Source organism: Centrocercus urophasianus, unplaced genomic scaffold (assembly GCF_019232065.1).
Source record: "Centrocercus urophasianus isolate 14NV4802_14NV808 unplaced genomic scaffold, USGS_Curo_1.0 seq_13, whole genome shotgun sequence".
NCBI lineage: Eukaryota > Metazoa > Chordata > Aves > Galliformes > Phasianidae > Centrocercus > Centrocercus urophasianus.
Genome location: NW_024884475.1, coordinates 7,866,250 through 7,885,056, shown reverse-complemented (window position 1 = coordinate 7,885,056; position 18,807 = coordinate 7,866,250). Strand labels below are relative to the sequence as shown.

At 44.2% G+C, this 18,807-nt stretch overlaps 1 protein-coding gene across 7 annotated transcripts; it reads right to left on the bottom strand.

Moving 5' to 3' along the window:
* Positions 1–2,527: 2,527 nt before the first annotated feature.
* Positions 2,528–18,718, bottom strand: RNF4 (ring finger protein 4). Of its 7 annotated transcripts, none has more exons than XM_042811699.1 (9): positions 18,637–18,718; positions 16,971–17,040; positions 13,697–13,773; positions 12,865–12,985; positions 11,761–11,840; positions 10,500–10,509; positions 9,063–9,228; positions 5,552–5,600; positions 2,528–5,162 (listed from the first exon to the last, which is right to left on the bottom strand). In XM_042811699.1, exons 4-9 carry the CDS (start codon positions 12,902–12,904, stop codon positions 5,013–5,015), a joined length of 495 nt encoding a protein of 164 aa, XP_042667633.1. In that variant the 5' UTR covers positions 12,905–12,985; positions 13,697–13,773; positions 16,971–17,040; positions 18,637–18,718; the 3' UTR covers positions 2,528–5,012. The 7 variants fall into 7 exon arrangements, with proteins under 7 accessions (XP_042667633.1, XP_042667630.1, XP_042667629.1 ...); XM_042811696.1 differs by lacking the exon at positions 13,697–13,773 and adding an exon at positions 13,502–13,669; XM_042811695.1 differs by lacking the exons at positions 13,697–13,773; positions 16,971–17,040 and adding an exon at positions 13,502–13,669.
* Between the last annotated feature and the right edge of the window lie 89 nt (positions 18,719–18,807).

Sequence of the window (18,807 nt, the reverse complement as noted above, 5' to 3'; positions counted from 1 at the left end):
CTTGTCCATCAGCTCTACTGGCGCAGGGAGCACCAGGGAACACCATCGCTGTTTCAGAATGAATCTCTCTTGATGTTTACATCTGCTCACAAACATCACAGCCTTTTAGTTTGCCTCCAGCACACTGAAATTCTGCAACACACTCACTTTCATTGACTTATAATTTCTCAAAGAATGCACAGGGCTTGGAACAGGCGTGAGGCAGATGAGGGCAGATATGAAATGCAGCTTTCAGGAGCCACGTTTCTTTTTAATTAATCATACCCAGACCTGAAATGATAGATCAGTCTGCTGTACAGCAATGTGAAACTGATTGGATTTCCATGTAAAATTTATTAAGTGGGGGAGCCACTGCTGGACTCTTCCTATCCAGATGTGCAGTCCATCCAGTGCCGCTCTCCATCTCACTAAACTCAGCCTTCAGCTCCCAATCCCTGGCCCACCCCATCCCCTCAGCTGGCAGGTGGCACCTACTGACCTGGCATCCCTCCAGGGCTGTGGGATTAACAACCACATTCTTACAGCAAATGTCAGGAAAACCATTACCTCCCCATTACCTCAACAGCGTTTTCAAAAGTTAATTTATTTTCCTCTCCTCTTCTCTTTCTTTCTGCAATTTGCATTATCGGTTGCTAAACAGATGATGGCATGCTTCACCCCACCTCACAGCCCTCCCCTTCAGCAATGCTTTAAGTAATTCACTGCTTTACCTTATTATTCCAGCATGTTGTCAAGCACAGCAATTTTATTTCCATCCAAACCACTACTCTTCCCCAAATTAATACCCATTATTTTCTTCTAGCAGAGTTTCAGCTCCTTTATAGCAGTAGAAAGAAAAGATTTCTGGCCACCTGGTGCCATTAGGGAGAGATCTGTGAGACAGCACTGTCCAAGCACTGCCTGTTAATCTCTCTGTTGGCACTGAGATCATTTGGAGTAGAACCCACAGCTCCCCTCCCTACGCACCACTGGATCCCCAGCCATCCCCACTGTTCTTCTCATGGTGTCCCCAAGGCTGCTAGAGGCTGGAGAGGAACCACAGCGCACACATAAGGGACGCACTGCCTCGTGCTTACTGGGAGGAAAGGGCACCAGCAAGGTGCGAGGAAGAGCTGAGCCTAGATGCCAAGCCTAGATCCTAAGCTTTGGACCTAAGCTAAAGCACTGTTTCCTCTGCTTGTGCCCCGCACTGCATCCTGGTTTGGTGAACTGCGGTGCTCAGCATCAACATGAGGTGAAACGGGGCAGCCACAGCAGCAGCACAATGCCCAAAGGCTCTTTCAGAGATGTGGGTGTGCAGAAGGACACCGTGGGTGGTTGTGGCTGCAGATGTGGAAGCACAGAGGTACGAGCAAGAAGGTTACATGGCAGTCTGACACCCAGCCAGGTGGCAGAAATAACGTTTAGTATAAAATCAGTTTATAGGAGAGCATAAATGTAGAGATATGAAACATCTGCTTTCAAAATCATTTTGAAATGAGCTGTCTCAGACATCCTAACAGAGATGGAACAGCAGCAGAGCCAGTGAGGCCCCACTGGGAGCATGGCAGCAGCACTGAGCGTGAGCGGCTGGAGAAGAGAAACAAAAAGATGGCAAAGCTGGTGAGCTGCATCGCCCGGCAGAGCCCTCACCCTTACAGAAACCCCTCAAATGTACTTCAGCCAGAGGTGGTGCAAAGCCAGCCCTCAGCAAGCACTTCTCTAATCAGAGCTCTGCAGACACTGGTCCTGAGCCCCCATCACACTGCAGCACACATAAGGCATTTTCTTCAACGCTGGAAGCCTTGCATCATACTCACCCATTACAGCCATTTGGCAGGTTAGAAACGAAACTTTTAAAGAGCCTTGTTCAATGAATGGCTAAACCTTTACCCTAGGCTGTTTTAAAATGCATCTGCCTGCATAGCAGCAAGGAGGGAGGCATGAAGGTTTGCATGATCCACGTGTGAAACACTGACAGCTGAATTAGAAGCTGTGACCCTTTTTCCCATTGATAAACAATTTAGGGAAACTGCTAGAACATCAGTCTTGGCAACAAAGGTCAGTAGGAAACACACTTCAGGAGTTTCATTAGCAGCACAATTCAGAATCAGGTTCATCCTAACACAACGGCCTCCAGACCAATGGAATAAACAAGATTAAAGCAGACCTCTGATGTGGTGCATTTGTATAGGCAAGTGATGTTAGCTAACATCTCTATAAATGGCTTACACAGACACGACAGGGCAGCCTGGACAGAAACGTCATTTCCCCCCTCCTTACAGTGCAGGAGCTTCATTTGGAAAGAATAAGGAAGGCAAATCAGGGGCATGAGGAAAGCATTAGATAGCAGTGGCACCTTTCTGGCTTGTTTGGAGCAGAAATGAAATGACAGTGGCTGCTCCCTGCCGCCCTCCTGATGTGTTTCACACAGCCATGGTACCCACAAGCAGCACCAGGAGCTCTGCCAACACCCAGCAGCAGCCCCAGCACATGGCAGTCCTTTGGAATCCTTGGAAGTGTCACCAGCAATTCAAAGGAAGAATGCTTAATTGAGCAAATTATTTTTTATTTCCACCTGTTGAAAGAGCTGTTTCTTACCAGCAGAGTCCAACACAGATGTGACATACAGACATGAATACAATTAAATACAGGAAAAATCGAACTATATACAACGAGGCATACATTTACAGAATGGAAAAAGTCTTTATATTATCTATCAGCTCTTGCCAATGTGAAACATCACTGGAACGCAAATATATTGGGGTTTCCTTTTTCTTTTTAACAAAAAGAGGAAAATGCAAGTTAGCATTTGTCCACATACTGAGACCTTAAAGTTTAAGATGTACAGATTTGTGGCACTTCACAGGGTACACAAAAGCTAAAAAAAAAAAAAACAAACAAACCCTTTTTGTTAAATATTTTATAGTTTGGGTATCTAAATTCCAATTAGGGCTACTGAAGCACAAGCTATAAAGTGGTATTTACACAGAGGGAGTTGTGCAAAGTCATGTCAGGCTACAGCTAGTAACTATGGAAGCTGCATGGATGTGACGCAGCCTCACCCGGAGGTAATCCATTAAACTCTCTCATTACCAGCCTTCCAACGCAGCAGCCACCCAGGGAAAACTGGCCTGAAGTTCTTTCCCCCTTCACGACCTTTAAATATTTTCACAGTTTAATGTTGGGCTGCTTCTTCTCTTCATTCGTATTTTAAGTCACCTTTAGGACTGTTTCATCATTCCACCCTTTTCGGATCAGAACTTCCAGCCCTCACTGTCGCTGCGCTGCCCTAAGCCTGCTTTATTCCTTCACTTACGAGTTCATGTTGCCATGGAGGCACAAAGGAACGAGAGAAGTGTAACTTCTTGGTAGTTACAGTATTGCCACAGTGCAGGACCTGCATTTTGCTGGTAGCAGGGCCAAACCCAAGCTTCCCCAAAACATGCTGGGGAAGGTATCGCTGTTCTGCAGCTGGCCTTTACTCAACACAGTTTGGGATGCTTCATTACACCCAGTAACGCCCCTCGACATCCTAACAAGAAACTTGGCTCTTTGGATGCAATCTTCAATTGAGAACTTCAGATGGCTAATTAAAAGAGCTGGTTTAATTAAAGGCTTCCTACCGATCCTTAGGACAAGTCAGCAAAGAAGCATCAGATCCACTGCTAACTGAACACATCCCACAGTCACATTGTGCCCAGAGCCCAGAATGCTACTTCTAAGGTTTTTCATTACCAACAGTTTTCCAAGAGGTACTGACAGTCTCATTCTGGATTTACTTCACATACTGAATTTCAGTATTCACAGATGCGGCTACAGCATATATCATAAAATACCAGTTTTAATTATCTTGCTTATTATCCTACTTGCATCAGCTTATCTGGAATTTCACATCAGCCTGCAGATTTCAGCTGGTTTAAAGTAGATATTTTTAACTCTGCTCTGGAAAAAAAAAAATAGTAACCAGACAACAGTGCCTAAAGCTGTGCATTCCTGCCTTGTTCCAACAGAAGAGCTCTCTCCCAGGACAGGGAGCTCACATCTCTCAGCATCACGCACACAAAGAAGGATGCACGGCCTTTAGAGCAAAGAGATTAAATAAAGTTCCTCATCCCTCTCAATTTATAGCATTACAATTATTCAAACCTTAATCCTGTGCATCAGGCTAAAACCAGTCAGGTGTGTCAGTACAGCAACTGAAGAGAGCAACGAAGGGAATGGACTGAATTTGAAGCATTGCACTGGGTACACTTGATACAGTAAAAAGATCTGCCTAGGTGGTTGGGTATTCAGCTGACAAGAGCAAAGCATACAATTTGCTTCTCATTCATCACTAGCAAGCCTAGAGGATACTACCTTCTCCTCAGCCATAAGGAGACAGAGCTCTGCAGAACTGCAGGAAACCCAAGAGACCATCTCATCACATTAGAAAACAGAAAATAAATTCAGTGTTGTGATTCAAATACAGGAATTCCTGGCAGTATTCTCACATTGTACATGCTGCAAATTGGGCTATGTGTTCCAGATCTCATGGAGTCCATGAAGACATCTACATGTTCAAGCTGCCTGCTTAAAGAAAACCAACCATCTGATTGCTGGTTAACAGCAGGTTAATTTATTGCATTGTCCTGGATGTCAATTTAGTCAATGATGAAATGATCCACTGTTACAGAACTTATTCTATCTGGGCAAAGATGATTTAGCAGAAAGCAATACATAAGAGCATGTTTCAGGATAAAAATAAAAGCGTAATGAAATGGCAAATTGTTCATCTGTTTGAAAGGTAACTATTTCATATCTGTACAGAACTGTGGGAATAATTTCAAGAATAAGAAATAACAAAATATTCAGACCCCTCTTATTCAGGCATTAAAAAAGTAGAAGGAAAGTTATTTCCTCAAGTTATTCTCAAAAAAATCAGTTTTATTTGGACGTGTGCACAACCTGCTGCTCCTCAAATCTTCAGAGAATTGGAAACATGACATTTTTCCCCAAAATCCAGTTGAATCTGTCCTGAGGAATGTAAGTACTCATATATAAATCGGATGGTACTGTCTATGAGTGAGCTTTTTCCTACAAGTCGGGCAGGAGTTGGCGTTCCTAAGAGAGTCGCGGAGGCACTGACTACAGAAGACATGGCCACATTTGGTTGACACAATAAGTCGTCCACTTTGCACGATCTGGAAGGAAAGAAACCACAACAGGTGTTTCACAGAGCTGTGGGGCTCGGAAGGGACCTCCAGAGATCACCCAACCCCTGTTAAAGCAGGATCCCTACAGCAGGCAAACAAGGAATTCAGCTCTGCCAGTCTACTGGCACCGCTTCGGTTCCCACGATCAGTACATGACTGCTGTAGTAACAAACCTAACTCACAGTGTCTTCTCACCACCTTTTCCTCCCCTGCACATGCTACTACCTAGTTTTACCTTAGAACCCACGCCTGCACTCCAAGCGAGCTGTCTGTACCGTCCCACATGTCCTAATGGAGTTGTGCTGTTCACCTTCTTCCCCATTCTCCCTCCCATTGAAAAGAAAACAAGAAAAACAAATGACAACGTGGATCCTTACCTCCGAGTAGCCATCCATGCAAATTGGACAGCTAACAGTACCAGAAGGCCTTGTTGTAAAGGGAATAAAAAGAAACAAGCATACATCCATCAATTTCACAGTACACTGAGAGTTACTGAAACATAAAATGTCACATAATCATCTGACCGCACTGACAAGCCATGACATTTCATCTGAAGATCCCTGCATATCTTAAACTACACCAAATTGTTGCATTCAGTAAACAGTTTGGGTCTCTATCACCTAAGGGAAACAGCTTCTTGGTTTCCATTCCTCCTACAGCAGCCCTCACACCGTGCAGGACACCTACAGCAACACCCATCTTCAGGACATCGTATCAGTGTTACAGAACCATGCAGCTGTCCTTTATTTACTGCTCACTCTAGAAATGAAAGAGGCTGACAAATTCACACATCCTATACTCTAATTAAGCAATATCCCAACCCAGTAACATACAAGTACCACAAACACCTTCCTTATAAAATGAATGATCATACAGGGCACATTTTCACACCGGCTCTTTTATCTACTGCAACTGTTTCCATGTCTCTTAATTCATTCTTAATTCATTGTGCAAGACACACTAGTTAATGATTTCATGGGAGTTTTTGTTTCTTTTTTTTTTTTTTTTTTTTTTTTTAAGAATGAGATACCTTCTAGAAAAGCAGCTACATTTTAGGTGTAAGCAGTATATTTCAGGTTACAGCCTTAGCACGGTCAGAGTCACAACCTTACAGAGATTGCTCCTGCTGCAACCAGAAAATAAACTTAACAGGTGCTAAGAATTTTTGCAGTGTTTTGTCTTCATTTACCTTTACCTAACAAGGGTTTTTTTTGATGTAATCCAAATACTATATTTAGTATAAAATTTAGAGGTACACACTTCAGAGGTAAAATTTAGAGGCTTCTTTACAAATAAATGACTTGAATATCACAACTACTGATTGCAAGTTTTATCAATTCATGGCCAAAACTGGACCAAGAGCTCTGCACGGTCACTGCAGCCCCAGAATTACACACTACACCATTCTACATTCAGGGTTCTTGGGCAAGGGGAAGCTCTCATGATACTGCTGCCTTGGGAAACGTTATTCAGTTCCTGCAACATGTAGGCCTGGGTAGCAACACATACTAACAGAAGGAAACATTCCCCCAAACCCCTTTGCTCAGAAGACCAGCTTGGCAGCCGTTTCTAAGCTGAGGTCACAGCTGCACCTCCTCCTGCCTTTGCTTGCCAGGACAGCTGTACTGCAAACACCACACACCAAACAACCCTGCATAAGGGAACGTGTCATCTCTGTGTGCTGATTGTTTTCTATTAGAAGGAGTAAGAGCTTCCTGCCACTTTCACGGACAGATTCATCTTCATTTTAATTGATCACAAGAAGCAGCTCCAGTAACTTTATACCATAAACTCTTGGCTTTACTGCACATGCAGAAAAACATCTTTTACAGTGCTGGTGAAAAAGCACTGGAACAGGCTGCACAGAGAGGTTGTAGAGTCTCCTCTGGACCTCCTCAAGACCTGTCTGGACACTGAGCTGTGCCTCTGCAGGGAGCCTGCTTTAGCAGGGGATTAGGCTAGATGATCTCTAGAAGCCACTTCCAACCCCTGCAATTCTGTAATTCTGTCACCTCCCTTGTTAAGCAACAGTTTATATAATTCATTAATGACAAGAAGAATAAAAAGCATGAGATATCCTTCAACCCATAATCTCAACTTCAAGCAGCCAGTAATACCAGTCCATCCCTAGTTTCACATACATAATTAAATTCCATTAATTTCTCCGTTTTTTACTACTCAAATTCTTTAAGCAGAGGCTATAATACCAACTCAATAATTCATCACAACTGATGATAACCTTCACGTTATCATCACGTGAGCAAGACTAACTCAACTCTGTACTCTGCCACAGAGCCACTTACAGTGTGAAACTATAACCTCACCTTCATGTCAGTGATAAAAGTTACAGCACTGAGTTGTTTTAGCCCTGCCAACACAGAGCAGGAAGGCCCATCTTTAACAGAAAAGTACGAGCTTGAGGCATCTCAACATTACATTTTTACATTAACCAAAAATAAACTCAAAGTAACAAGTCTGCAAATTCAGTGACAAAGAGCACTGTTCTCACATGCTACAAGCATCTTCACATAGCACATGTAATAACTGAAAACCAGTGTTTCTGTTCTCCCCCACACTGCCCTCTAGTAAACTACAAGGCTCAAAGCTCAGTGTGATGAGCTGCTTCCCAAAATGAGCTCAAAGAGGCTGTCATGGAGTCCACCTTAAAATGCCTCCCTGAATTTTAGAAGAAATAAGTTAGCCAGCATCCATACATTTGTGAGTTTGGTTTTTATGTTGGTTTGCTTTTAAATCACAGTGCATGTCTTAACTCAGAGGAGACTGCTGGGCCACAGAGCTGGATCTGAGTCGAAGGTACCCAAAGAAAGGATTAACAAAATCTGAGCGTTAAGGCCACATATAAATGCCTGCAGACACTGGGATGCAAAGAAGGTGAGTTAGCATATCCTCACTATCACACTGAGTTGTCTCTGTCATCATGACAGACCACTTAAAATTCAAAACAAAATCCCCCACCACTGCTCTTCAGAGATTATCAGCACATCTTTTGCTAACTTCTTATCCTTTACTCCCTGGTAACTAGAGCAGGCAGATCAGCTGTGCTGTAAATGCCATTTACTTGGCTCAGATCCAGTACCTCATGCCATAAGGTCAGATGGGGATACGGAAAGTTATAAGCTTGTCAGAGATAAGAACAGCTGTCCCTCCTCAGTAACTGCTCTAAGTCAGTTGTTAAGTTTGACTATATTTAAAGTGCATAAGTAGGTGCTTAGGAGGTACATATAATGCAGAGAAGAGCGGATTTTTTTCTTATGTATTGCACTTCAGTTGCAGTTTGGTTTAACCTATTTCCTCATCAGAGAGAATCACTTAATGATAATACAACCTGGACAGCATGGCCAAAGCACACAGCACAACAGAAGCCTATATTACAGCCCTTATTAGAATCTGCTTTTTTTTTTTTTCCTCCCAAAAACATATTTTCAAAGATATTTACACCACTTTTCTCTTGTGACCACATGACAAAGGTAGACAAGGAAGCTGATTTCATTCATAGTCTAGGAAATTGTGATACCAAATCATCTACATCAGTGGAAAAGATTTCCACACCTTAACAGCACTCCGAGAGCTTGGCACGAGTAAATGCAATACATCATGAGCCACAGATTGTCACTAATCCTCCTTCCTTGCCACATCTCTTTAACTTGTAAGTTGTGTGCAAAGCTGTACATCCATCCTGCGTTGGCTTTTTAGTCAAGAAGTGCAAACAGTATCATTCTGGCACTTTGTGAAATGCTATGCTGTATTAATCTGAAGTGGAAACTAAGTTCTGATTTCAAAGATAAGCCAGACCATAATGATCTGAATTAGTCCTGCATGTACAGAACAGCAAAACTCAACGTTTGTTAGGTCGTAAGGCATACATACTTGGAGCTTGCAGTTTCATCCTCCAGTGGTCCCAGCTCTCGAGACACTTTATCTGTCACATACACATCATTATCTCTTGTTTCATCTTCATCATCGCTGCTGAGCACACAGCTGTCTGACTGCCGCTGGCCTCTTAATCTGAGATTTCTCCTCCGCTGCTGATTCTCTGCAATTTATTTATTAAGTTAGATATACCATAAAATACATACAGAGAATTCTATAACACTATTTTACTACCTTAAAGAATTTTAAAAAATGCTATTTGATTCTTTAAAATAAATAAAAAAGGGTAGAGAAGGCTCAAGTTTCTGAATAGCACAGTGAGGTAGCGCTGCAAAAAGGTTTGGTAACAGTGAGCACTTTGTTCAGGATGGTATAATGCTTGAGCTTAGAAGGGAGCACCATCCCCCACAACTACCTAAACTGCTTAGAGCACTGATATCATTGCCAGCAGCCAGTTGCTGCTTCAGGGGATTACTGACCATATGTACAAACACACACATACCTCAGAACATTCCTCTGGTCACAAAGTTAAGTCATTTTTCACAAGTGACAGAAGAGATGCTTAAGTAACACATTTAAATTATGTAGTTGTTTTGGTTTCTCACTCATTCAAGAACAGAAAATTTCAGCGAGCCTGCAAAACCCCGAGGTTATAGAACTGCTGTTTGCTTTTTCACCATTGGAAACTGCACACAAGAATTATTTCTTTGCAACTGCATCATTAACACCAATCACGGAGCCCTACTTATAGTCACAAAAATAACCACAAAACTTAAAGTTGCTCTTATTGAGCTATAGCCTCTATTGCACGTGGGGCTTTTCTTTTGTTGTTTTTTCACTTCCTTCCTTCCTTCAGAGCCCCAAATGGATTACATTCTAAGTAAGCAGTTAACAACTTACTAACACACCTCAGGTATTGAACAAGGTCTGAAAGGTATAAAGGATTATTTTTTTTATACCTTGCCTACAATTACAGTTACACCTGAAGTAGAAAATACCTAACTTGTTAGCACTAAGCAATACTGCATTTGAGGAGTGTCAGACTACATAATGAAAATATTATGAACTTTGATATCTTTCTACTTCATTTCCTTCAGTGCAACACAGGCTAATAAGGTCTTTGAACATTGTCTTATTCAAAGCAGATATTCCACTGCTACAAATGCTAACCCAAGTGACTTCACGCTTATGGAACTTCTGCAGTGGAGGAGAAAAATATGTTTTGATAACATTTGATGGATTTTATTTCAGATACTTTAGCTTTCACAGAGACCATGAAACAAAGATTGAAGCCATTCTCTAAGATACTGGCCAGGTACCACAGCATTGCTCTTTGTCTTTTTCTGAAAGCAGTTTCAATTCATGTTGCTTAAGTTTGTTGGAAAAGAAAAGGTTCAGGACAATTCCTTGATCACTTGTAAAATAGGAACTCACCTTCAACAATCTTGAGCCAATACACACGGCGGGGGAGGGAAAAGAACAATAAAATTAGATTTTAGTATGCACTAAAGTTTTATGTACAAGTACCAGAAATCTACGCAATTAACAACAAAGCAAGATAAGAATTTCAAGATATCACAATGTTATTTTGATTAACAAAGTGTTAAAATAGTTTCAGAGCAATGATTAATTTATTAAGTGATTACTTCAGGTTTTGCCTTTACTGCTGCTAAGGGACAGAAAAGGAGGCAGCTTAGGAAACATCTTAATCGCTCTGCTCCCCAGTTTCAGTACCCTAACTCGATTGAGGCTGGAGACAGCTTTATGTCTTTCTCCCCCCAAAAAAGAGGTTCAGGTGTGATATCCATGAATGCTTCAAATTACACTAAAAACTCCTAAAAAATAAACAGAAACCAACCCACTGCTACATTCAGTGGAACCAAAGCCAGGGCAACGCAAACCATGCTATAAGGATTGTGGCATTCCCCTTGTACAGCAACAAACCCTGTTATTCCTGCTGCTTGTTTTTGCAAGGCAGTAGTGGCATCCCCAACCCAGTGTTATTAACTACACTGCAGACTGGATCAAATACTGCTCAAGCTTTAGTAACAACAACAAAGTGAATTTCTGAAGACTTCCTAGAGCAAGAAGTTTAACTAGTTCCTACCATGGTCAGGCAGCCTACAGATGCCTGAGCACTTCATGTTTGTCACCCTAAAGACTTATTGCTACTTATTTAATTTTCTCTTTAAATCATCAGCCTTTTTCTTTGAAATATTCAATGCAGCTTCAGCTTTAAATGGCATTTACTTACATGTTCCATGATGGGTATACAACCCCAACACTGGGAGCAACAAGCTATTTTAGACTGTGCTCATTACCTGCAGGTGGTATTTGTAGATGTAAATGCATTAATAGGTCCATCCAGGATTGGACGTGAGCTCTGAAATGCTCAGTAAGAGCCACACTTTAACCTCTTAAGGTAGGCTACTTACTTAGAAGCTCATCTTCTGAAAAACCAGGGCTCTGGTAAGCTACGACCCAAGGCCCTGTCTTGTAAAGCCTAAGTTTATTTCTGCAGCAAGTATTTCCATTTGCTTGTACTGCACAGACCTCCTAAGGCAGGTCAACACACATTTCAAAAGAATGCATATATTGAAAAGTCAATTTTGAACTCATCCTTAGACTCCATCAGCAGCAAGCACAACACAGAACACATCTGCTACAGCATTTAGATAAGCGTGCCACTACTTACCACAACAGAATCATTGTGAGTTAGATCAACTACTACAGGATCAGAAGATTCACACGTGAGATCTACTACTTCTTCACCAGCTTAAAAACATAATGTTAGAACACAAATCAGAGATCACAGGAGGAAAGTTACCCATCAGTGTATAACAGGCTGAGCGTATAACACTCAACATTGCCCCATTCTCTTCTCTTTGGTAACATACTCAACTTTTCACTCAAGCTTTGCTGTCAGCAGTGTATATACAGTATTAACAGCTTCTGCAAGTTGCAGTGCATAAGTAACTGACCTCACATACTTTCTGATACAGCAGTAGCTTGTGAGAGGTAGACAGCAACACATTAATAAAGGAGAATGCTTATCACACTGTAAAACATGAATCAAACAGGACATAAGAGTTATAAGAGTCTTTTCCAGTGCAGTGCTGTAAGTGTTCCGCCTCACGTCTCACATACCTTTCAAAAGCCAAATACATAGCAAAACCAGAAGGTGCCATTTATTTACCTGGAGACCACCAGCCACTTCTATTCCTTTCTTAAATTTCAGAAGACGGTTTAATTAAATACTCAGAAGGTTAAAGAAGCTTTTTTGGATTCTGGTTGTTTGATGAAACACACTTGGTCAGGGCCCTTCCCCTCAAGGGACTGATGACAGACTTTTAAATATCTTTTAAAAACTTGTAAGTTCCCAAATTTAGTTTGCTGTTATCTGAAGCAGCAGCTGCAGTAACTCCAAGTGTATCAGATTAGATAACTGGATGTGTGAGCAGCACGTGTGCACCTTTCTTACCTAATTACATGGTTTAGTAGGAGCTATTGGGAATAGGTGAACGGTTGGACTGCGTGATCTTTTAGGTCTTTTCCAACCTTGGTGATTCTATGATTCTAATTCACCCATCTCTGGAAATGAAAGCACTGCACCCCAGTAACAATCTTAAACAGTTGTTGTTAGGCTTGCTGTTTACTGCTTCCATACTATGTCCTTTCCTAAATAAATAGCTTTCCACTCTCCTTCAAGGGGCCTTGAAACTGGCAAAACACATGTTAAGCGGATCCCCAGCACTCCAGGAGCAGCCCGTTTTCTCACAGAGGAAAAAAGAAAGCTTACCACTTTCTTCCAGTTCTATTGGCTCTCCTTCTGAAGCCATCTCTGTGGTAGAAGCTATCAGCCTGCTTCGTTTCTGAGCTTGCCTAGAGTTAGCTGATCCTCCACGGCGCTTTCTTGGAGTCTAAGAGAGAAGAAACCCTTAGCATGTTCTTTAGGACTAATATTAACGCAGCCCTCACTTTTGCAACATCGAGGTCAGCATATCAAGGTAGACAAATCACACTGCTAGAAGCCCAAATACAACATAAATGTAACAGTGGTATGGGGGACTCCTATCTGAACTGATCGCATCAAGGAGCAGACATCATGTTGGGTCTCCCACCAGCTGAGTGACAAAGGAAAAAGCCACACCACATTCTGAAGGTCTACATGAGAAGATGAGCTCAATTACATCAGGTGTTAGCTTTCAGCCAATCATCTGAATCAGTCTAACCTAAAGTTTTCACCCATGCTCCAAGTATTTCTGAAACACTGCTAGCACCTAGAGATGAGAGATTTTTAAATATCACAGAACATGACGTTAAATGAAAAATTAGTGCTACACCATACTTACAGTAAACTGTTAAAAAGCTTTATACAAACATGATAAACAATATATTTTAAGAATCACTTTTACATTGATCAGTAAAATACTTACTGTACTCATGGTGTTTCTTGATCTAGAGTTACAGAAAAAATAAGAGGTACAAATACCATAAAATTAAATGCAAGGAAGCTACAACTTTCAATTCCTTATATTTCTTTAGGTAGTACACTGTTAAAAAGTCCAGATTTCTCAGTATCTTAGAATGACGTTCTTCCAAACCTATAAGAAAAGAAGAGAGAAGATTACCTATCTGTAATTCCTGTTCTCTCAAATACACCCGAACTTAAGGATGTCGTTTCTGAGCCACGAGCTTCTGACCAGAGCTGGAATGGAAGTCCCACAAGTTTAGTATCAGAGCCACAGACCCTTAGAGCAGGGCCTGCAGCTTCACTTAAGCTCACTTGCCTAGCTAAACGCCAGAGTAAGTCAGTTTAACAGCAAACCAGAAAGATACTAAGGAGTCCCAATTAACCTTTATCTGAAAAACAACCGATTATTTGAAGGCAAGGTTTGTGTGGGGGCAGAAATAACCATGAAGCCATCTTTAGAGAACAAAAATTACAGATAAGCAGTTCTCTTTTCTCCAAACCATGGCCAGATTAAAACACATGGGAGCCAAGCAGCTTGAAAGGAACCCAAAGCAAGTGGAGAACAGATATGGCTGCATAGAAACGCTCCGGGAGTCATTCTGTGTCACAATGGCAGGGGTTGTGCCCTGCTCAGCAGGCAGCTAGCTGCTGGATGACCCAGTCCTACTGTCCCTGCAGGGCTGAGCTCACTGCTCTCTGCTCACAGCTCTGGCTCAGGGCCAGAGTTCATAAGGTGCCCAACTGTGGCTCACCCAGTGCAGTTCTGGACACAAACATGGGCACACATCTGAGCACTGCTGAGCCCACTGACTCTCACACACTCCACTACCTGTATGCAAAGCAGTAAGCCCTAAAGATGCTCCATGCACACAGAACCCACCCACACAACCTTTCTCATTTCCATACCATTCTGTATCTGGGTGGAGTGTGTACACCTCATCCTGCTGCTTACAGGTTAAGATTTCTTTTCACCTCCCAGTGAATGAAGCTTTTCCACCACCTCTCAACCTTACCAAGGCTTGGGAAGATCCTGTTTTACTAAAGCAATGCCCTGTTCGATGATCACAATCTTCAGGTGCTGTACACCTCCCTTCTGCACAATCATTACTTACAGGTTTTATCCAGGGGCTTTTAGAGACAAGGGGAGAAGAGGGAGCTGAAGCAAGGAAAGCAAGCAGCACAAGGGATGAGGGATGTCAATAAAAAGCATGTCCCCTAAACCCAGCCCTGGCACTGCTGTGTTCCTTCTAACTGCAGCTTCTCAAAGACAAGATACCACCTTCATCTGCCAGCTTCTGAACTGTTGGCAAAGCATGCTGCTCCCCCCACAGCAGGAAGGTAATGGGGTGAGCAACAGATGAGGCACATTAACTCACTGTGCCACTGTGCTCTGCATGCCAGCTTCACCCAGAAAGCCAAGCTACAACTTCCTCAGCTTTCCTCTGATACAGAGCTGGAAAAATACTTTAAGTATAAAAAGCTGGGGAATACTGACACACACACACACACACACACACACACACATATATATATATATACAAAATTATATGTATATATATATATATATGAGGATCATAAGGAATTAATCTTCATACAAGCTTTAAAATTACCAACAGCTGGAACCATTTTTGTTGCAGTCTCTTAAAGCAACCTGATGTATCCACACTTAATACAGAGCCTACACAAAGCCCCAGTGCTCCTGCCCTGTTCTAGTTGCTAAGGGCTCAAACCTGAGCTTCTCTGGGAGCTTCTTTAAAGAAGAACGTAGAGGATGGATCACCACAGGGAGCTCACTGCTGTAAAACCACCTGAAAACAACCCAGCAAGAGAAGATCCACCAACATCCACAAGAGTCACTAACAAAGGAAACCAGACTGCTGGAATTTGTTCCAACTGTGGAAGATGTCTTCTGATCCAGCAACATGTTTGTCTTGTAACAACAAACCTCTTCTGTGTGGCTGCAGATTTCTACAGTAGGTTCTTGGCTTACTCAGGAAGCTTCTCCCAGCGCTGACTACCCAAACCACAAGGAGGAAGAAAAATGAAGCCTAGCTTACTTTCTTTGGTACAACACAGATCAAGTTACCACAACATGAGAGCAGAATTAAGAGCTGCAAATCCTGCTCGTTTAGGCACCTGCTCACTAATTAGCACTAAAAGGCTTTCAAAGCCCCAGGACCACTCACAGGCCCAGATAGCTCTATCGACCTGTAAGGTTTGTGAGTTCCTCCTCCAGCACACACTGCTCAACCAGCATCACAAGCAGGCACTGGGGGGTGCAACCCCAACCCAGAAGCATCAAATAACTCCAGCTGCAGCTATTAACAAAGTTATCTATTATGTTTGTAGCATAATCACTTCCAGATCCTAGAATGAGGATTATTACTTTTTTTAATAATGAGGATTTTTTTTTCCAAGTAAAGTTCAAGATTCTATTCTTTTTAAATGCAAAAAGTTTGCAGATAACTTAGCAAGCCCATAAATGCTTCCAACTGGCAGAGAACTTGTATTGCATCACTGCAGGACGATGCATTCCTGGAATGAACTGCTCGTCCCTCCTCATTCCACATGCAGTTACTGTTCTGTCATTCACCTCTCCCAAATCTTAAGTGTTGCTGTCGTCACAGTGAAGCCCAAGGCTTATTCTAGCCAACCTATAAACAATTTTGGTACTACAGCTACCAGCTTCTCTGGACAGGTAGATACTGGAGAAAAACAAAGGAAAAGCCATCTAAACAAAGGATGTTAATAGTAGGAGTAGAGTAACATTGCATCTTGTATATTTATGGCTTAAGTCTCCCACTAACTTTTTTTTCAATATAAAATAAGTCAATATTTCCACTGAGTTCAAGCTGACCTCATTTAATGGCTCAATTACATTTCTAAAAACTGCATTCTCTATATGGTATGAAACAAAAGTTTTTCTTGCATGACTCTGGGAACAAAGTTTTGACCTCTCACATGCTCAGAATGATTTGGAGCAAATCAACTTAAGCAAGCAGCAAGTATTTTCACTGTGTCCAACTAACACAAACAACACTTCACTTCATAAACATTCTAAACATTACCAATGCACAGAAGGCAGTAATGTCAGACTCGGTATGTGCAAGTCACAAGTGACACAACTGTACAAATCACAGAAAATCCCAAGTTGGAAGGGACCCATAAGTATCATTGAGTCCAACTCCTGGCTGCACAAAGAATCACCCAAATCAAACAGCACAGGTGGGATTTATCAGAGTAGGACAGGTTGTGCCTTCACATTCAGCTCCTCACTTCTCTCAAGACCTCTCAGTGCACTCATAACAGCATGAAACAGCAACAAAGATGTGAGCCTATAAAAAAAATATATATCCAGTGGTTCTCTCTGCAGTGTTGCCCAGGGCCAGGTCCAGAGGCATAACCTGGAGATCATGAGCTCCCCTACCCACCAGGCAGTCCTGCTGTGTTGGGAGATGTAGGATAGCCATCACAAGGACCAGAGAGGCGTGGGGTCTTCTCCTTGGAGAAAAAGAGAATTATAGAATTGTTTGAGTTGGAAGGGATCTTTTCAATGCTGTTTGATCCAACTCTCCTGCAATGAACAGGGATACCTACAGCTTGATCAGGTGCTCAAGGCCAATGCTGTTTGATCCAACTCTCCTGCAATGAACAGGGATACCTACAGCTTGATCAGGTGCTCAAGGCCCCATTCAGCTATTCAACCCATTCAGACCAACAGCCTGTGCCAATATCTCACTGCCTCATTACAAAAAACTTCTTGCCTACATCCAATCAAAATCTTTATTTTTCTAGCTTGAAAACATTTCCCCTTGTTCTGTCACCACAGACACTGCTAAAGAGACTGTCTCCTTCTCTGTAGCTCCCCTGAAAGACTGCTATCAGGTCATCTCAGAACCTTCTCTTCTCCAGGCTGAACAGCCCCAGCTGTCTCAGTCTGTCCTTGTGGGAGATCCATCCCTTGGATCACCTTTGTGGCCCTGCTCTGGATGTGCTCCAACAGCTCCATGTCTCTCCTGTACTGAGGGCTCCACATTTGGATGCAGCACTCGAGGTGAAGCCTCACAAACACAGAGCAGAAAGGCAGCATCATCTCCCTCACACTGCTGGCCACAGTGCAGCCCAGGATCAGGTTGGCTTTCTGGGCTGTAAGGACACATTGCTGGCTCACGTCCAGCTTGCCATCCATCGTTACCCCCAGGTCCTTTTTGGCAGGACGGCGTTCCAAAAGCAGCCTGGACGTGGGTCTGGGCACCCTGCTCGCGCAGTGCCGGGCCAGAGATCCCTGAAAACCTCAGCCGTGCGTCCCAGGCGTCTTTATAGGCGGCCCTGGTTTTCCTCCAGACCGCACCGACAGCGGCCACTCAACGCGCTCGATTCCCGCACTGAGGCTCGCAGAGCCGCAGGAACTCGGCACGAGATGCTGCGGAGCCAGAACGAGCGCAGCCCCGGCCCGGCCGCACCCCGGGCACCGCGCACAAATCCACCGGCAGGCATAAAGGCATGGCCGCGGGAACGCAGCCAGAGCTGCCATTTGGCCGCCCGATCTGTTTCGGGAACGCAAACAAAACGCGACGAGGACCGCTTGGGAGATCGGGCTGCGCGCGGCTCTCGGTGCGGGATTTTCTCGGCGGCCGCCGCTCGCTTTCGGAAAGACGCGGAGGCACGGACGGAGGCGGGATGCCCGCAGCCGCCGCCCGCAGCGCCGCGTCACGGTGCAGAGCGCAGGCCGGCTCCGAGCCCCGTTCCCAACCGCGGGCCGCGGCGGCGGGCCGGGGCTCCCCGCTCGGCTCGGAGGCCGCGGTGCATGCAGGTGCCGCGAGAAGCTCCCGAGCCGCAAGCAGGACCGGGCCGCTCCCCGCCCGGGGAAAGGGCCGCGGTAGCCTCCGGGCCCCCGGAGAACGGCAACGCCCGCCCGGCCGCGGTCCGGCGGCCCGGTCCTCCCCTCGACCCGGCGCCGGCCGCCCCGCCCCCACCGCAGCCGAGAACCGCCCCGTAGAAGCGCGGCCCCCTCCCGGCCTTCACCTGCCGAGTCGCGCGACTTTAGCCAGTCGCCGCTCCAGGCCCGGCGGCACGAGCCCGACCTGCTGCGCTCACCTTCCGCCGCCGGCCCGGCAACGGCGCAGAACAGCTCTCGCCCCCGCCCTTCCGCCATTGGCTGCAGCGCCGCTCTGCGGCGCGAGGAATGGCCGCCGCGCACGTCGGCGGGGGGGCGGGGATCCGCGTGGCCCCGCCTCGCTTCCGGCCCCGGGCGCCGCTGGGAGCCGC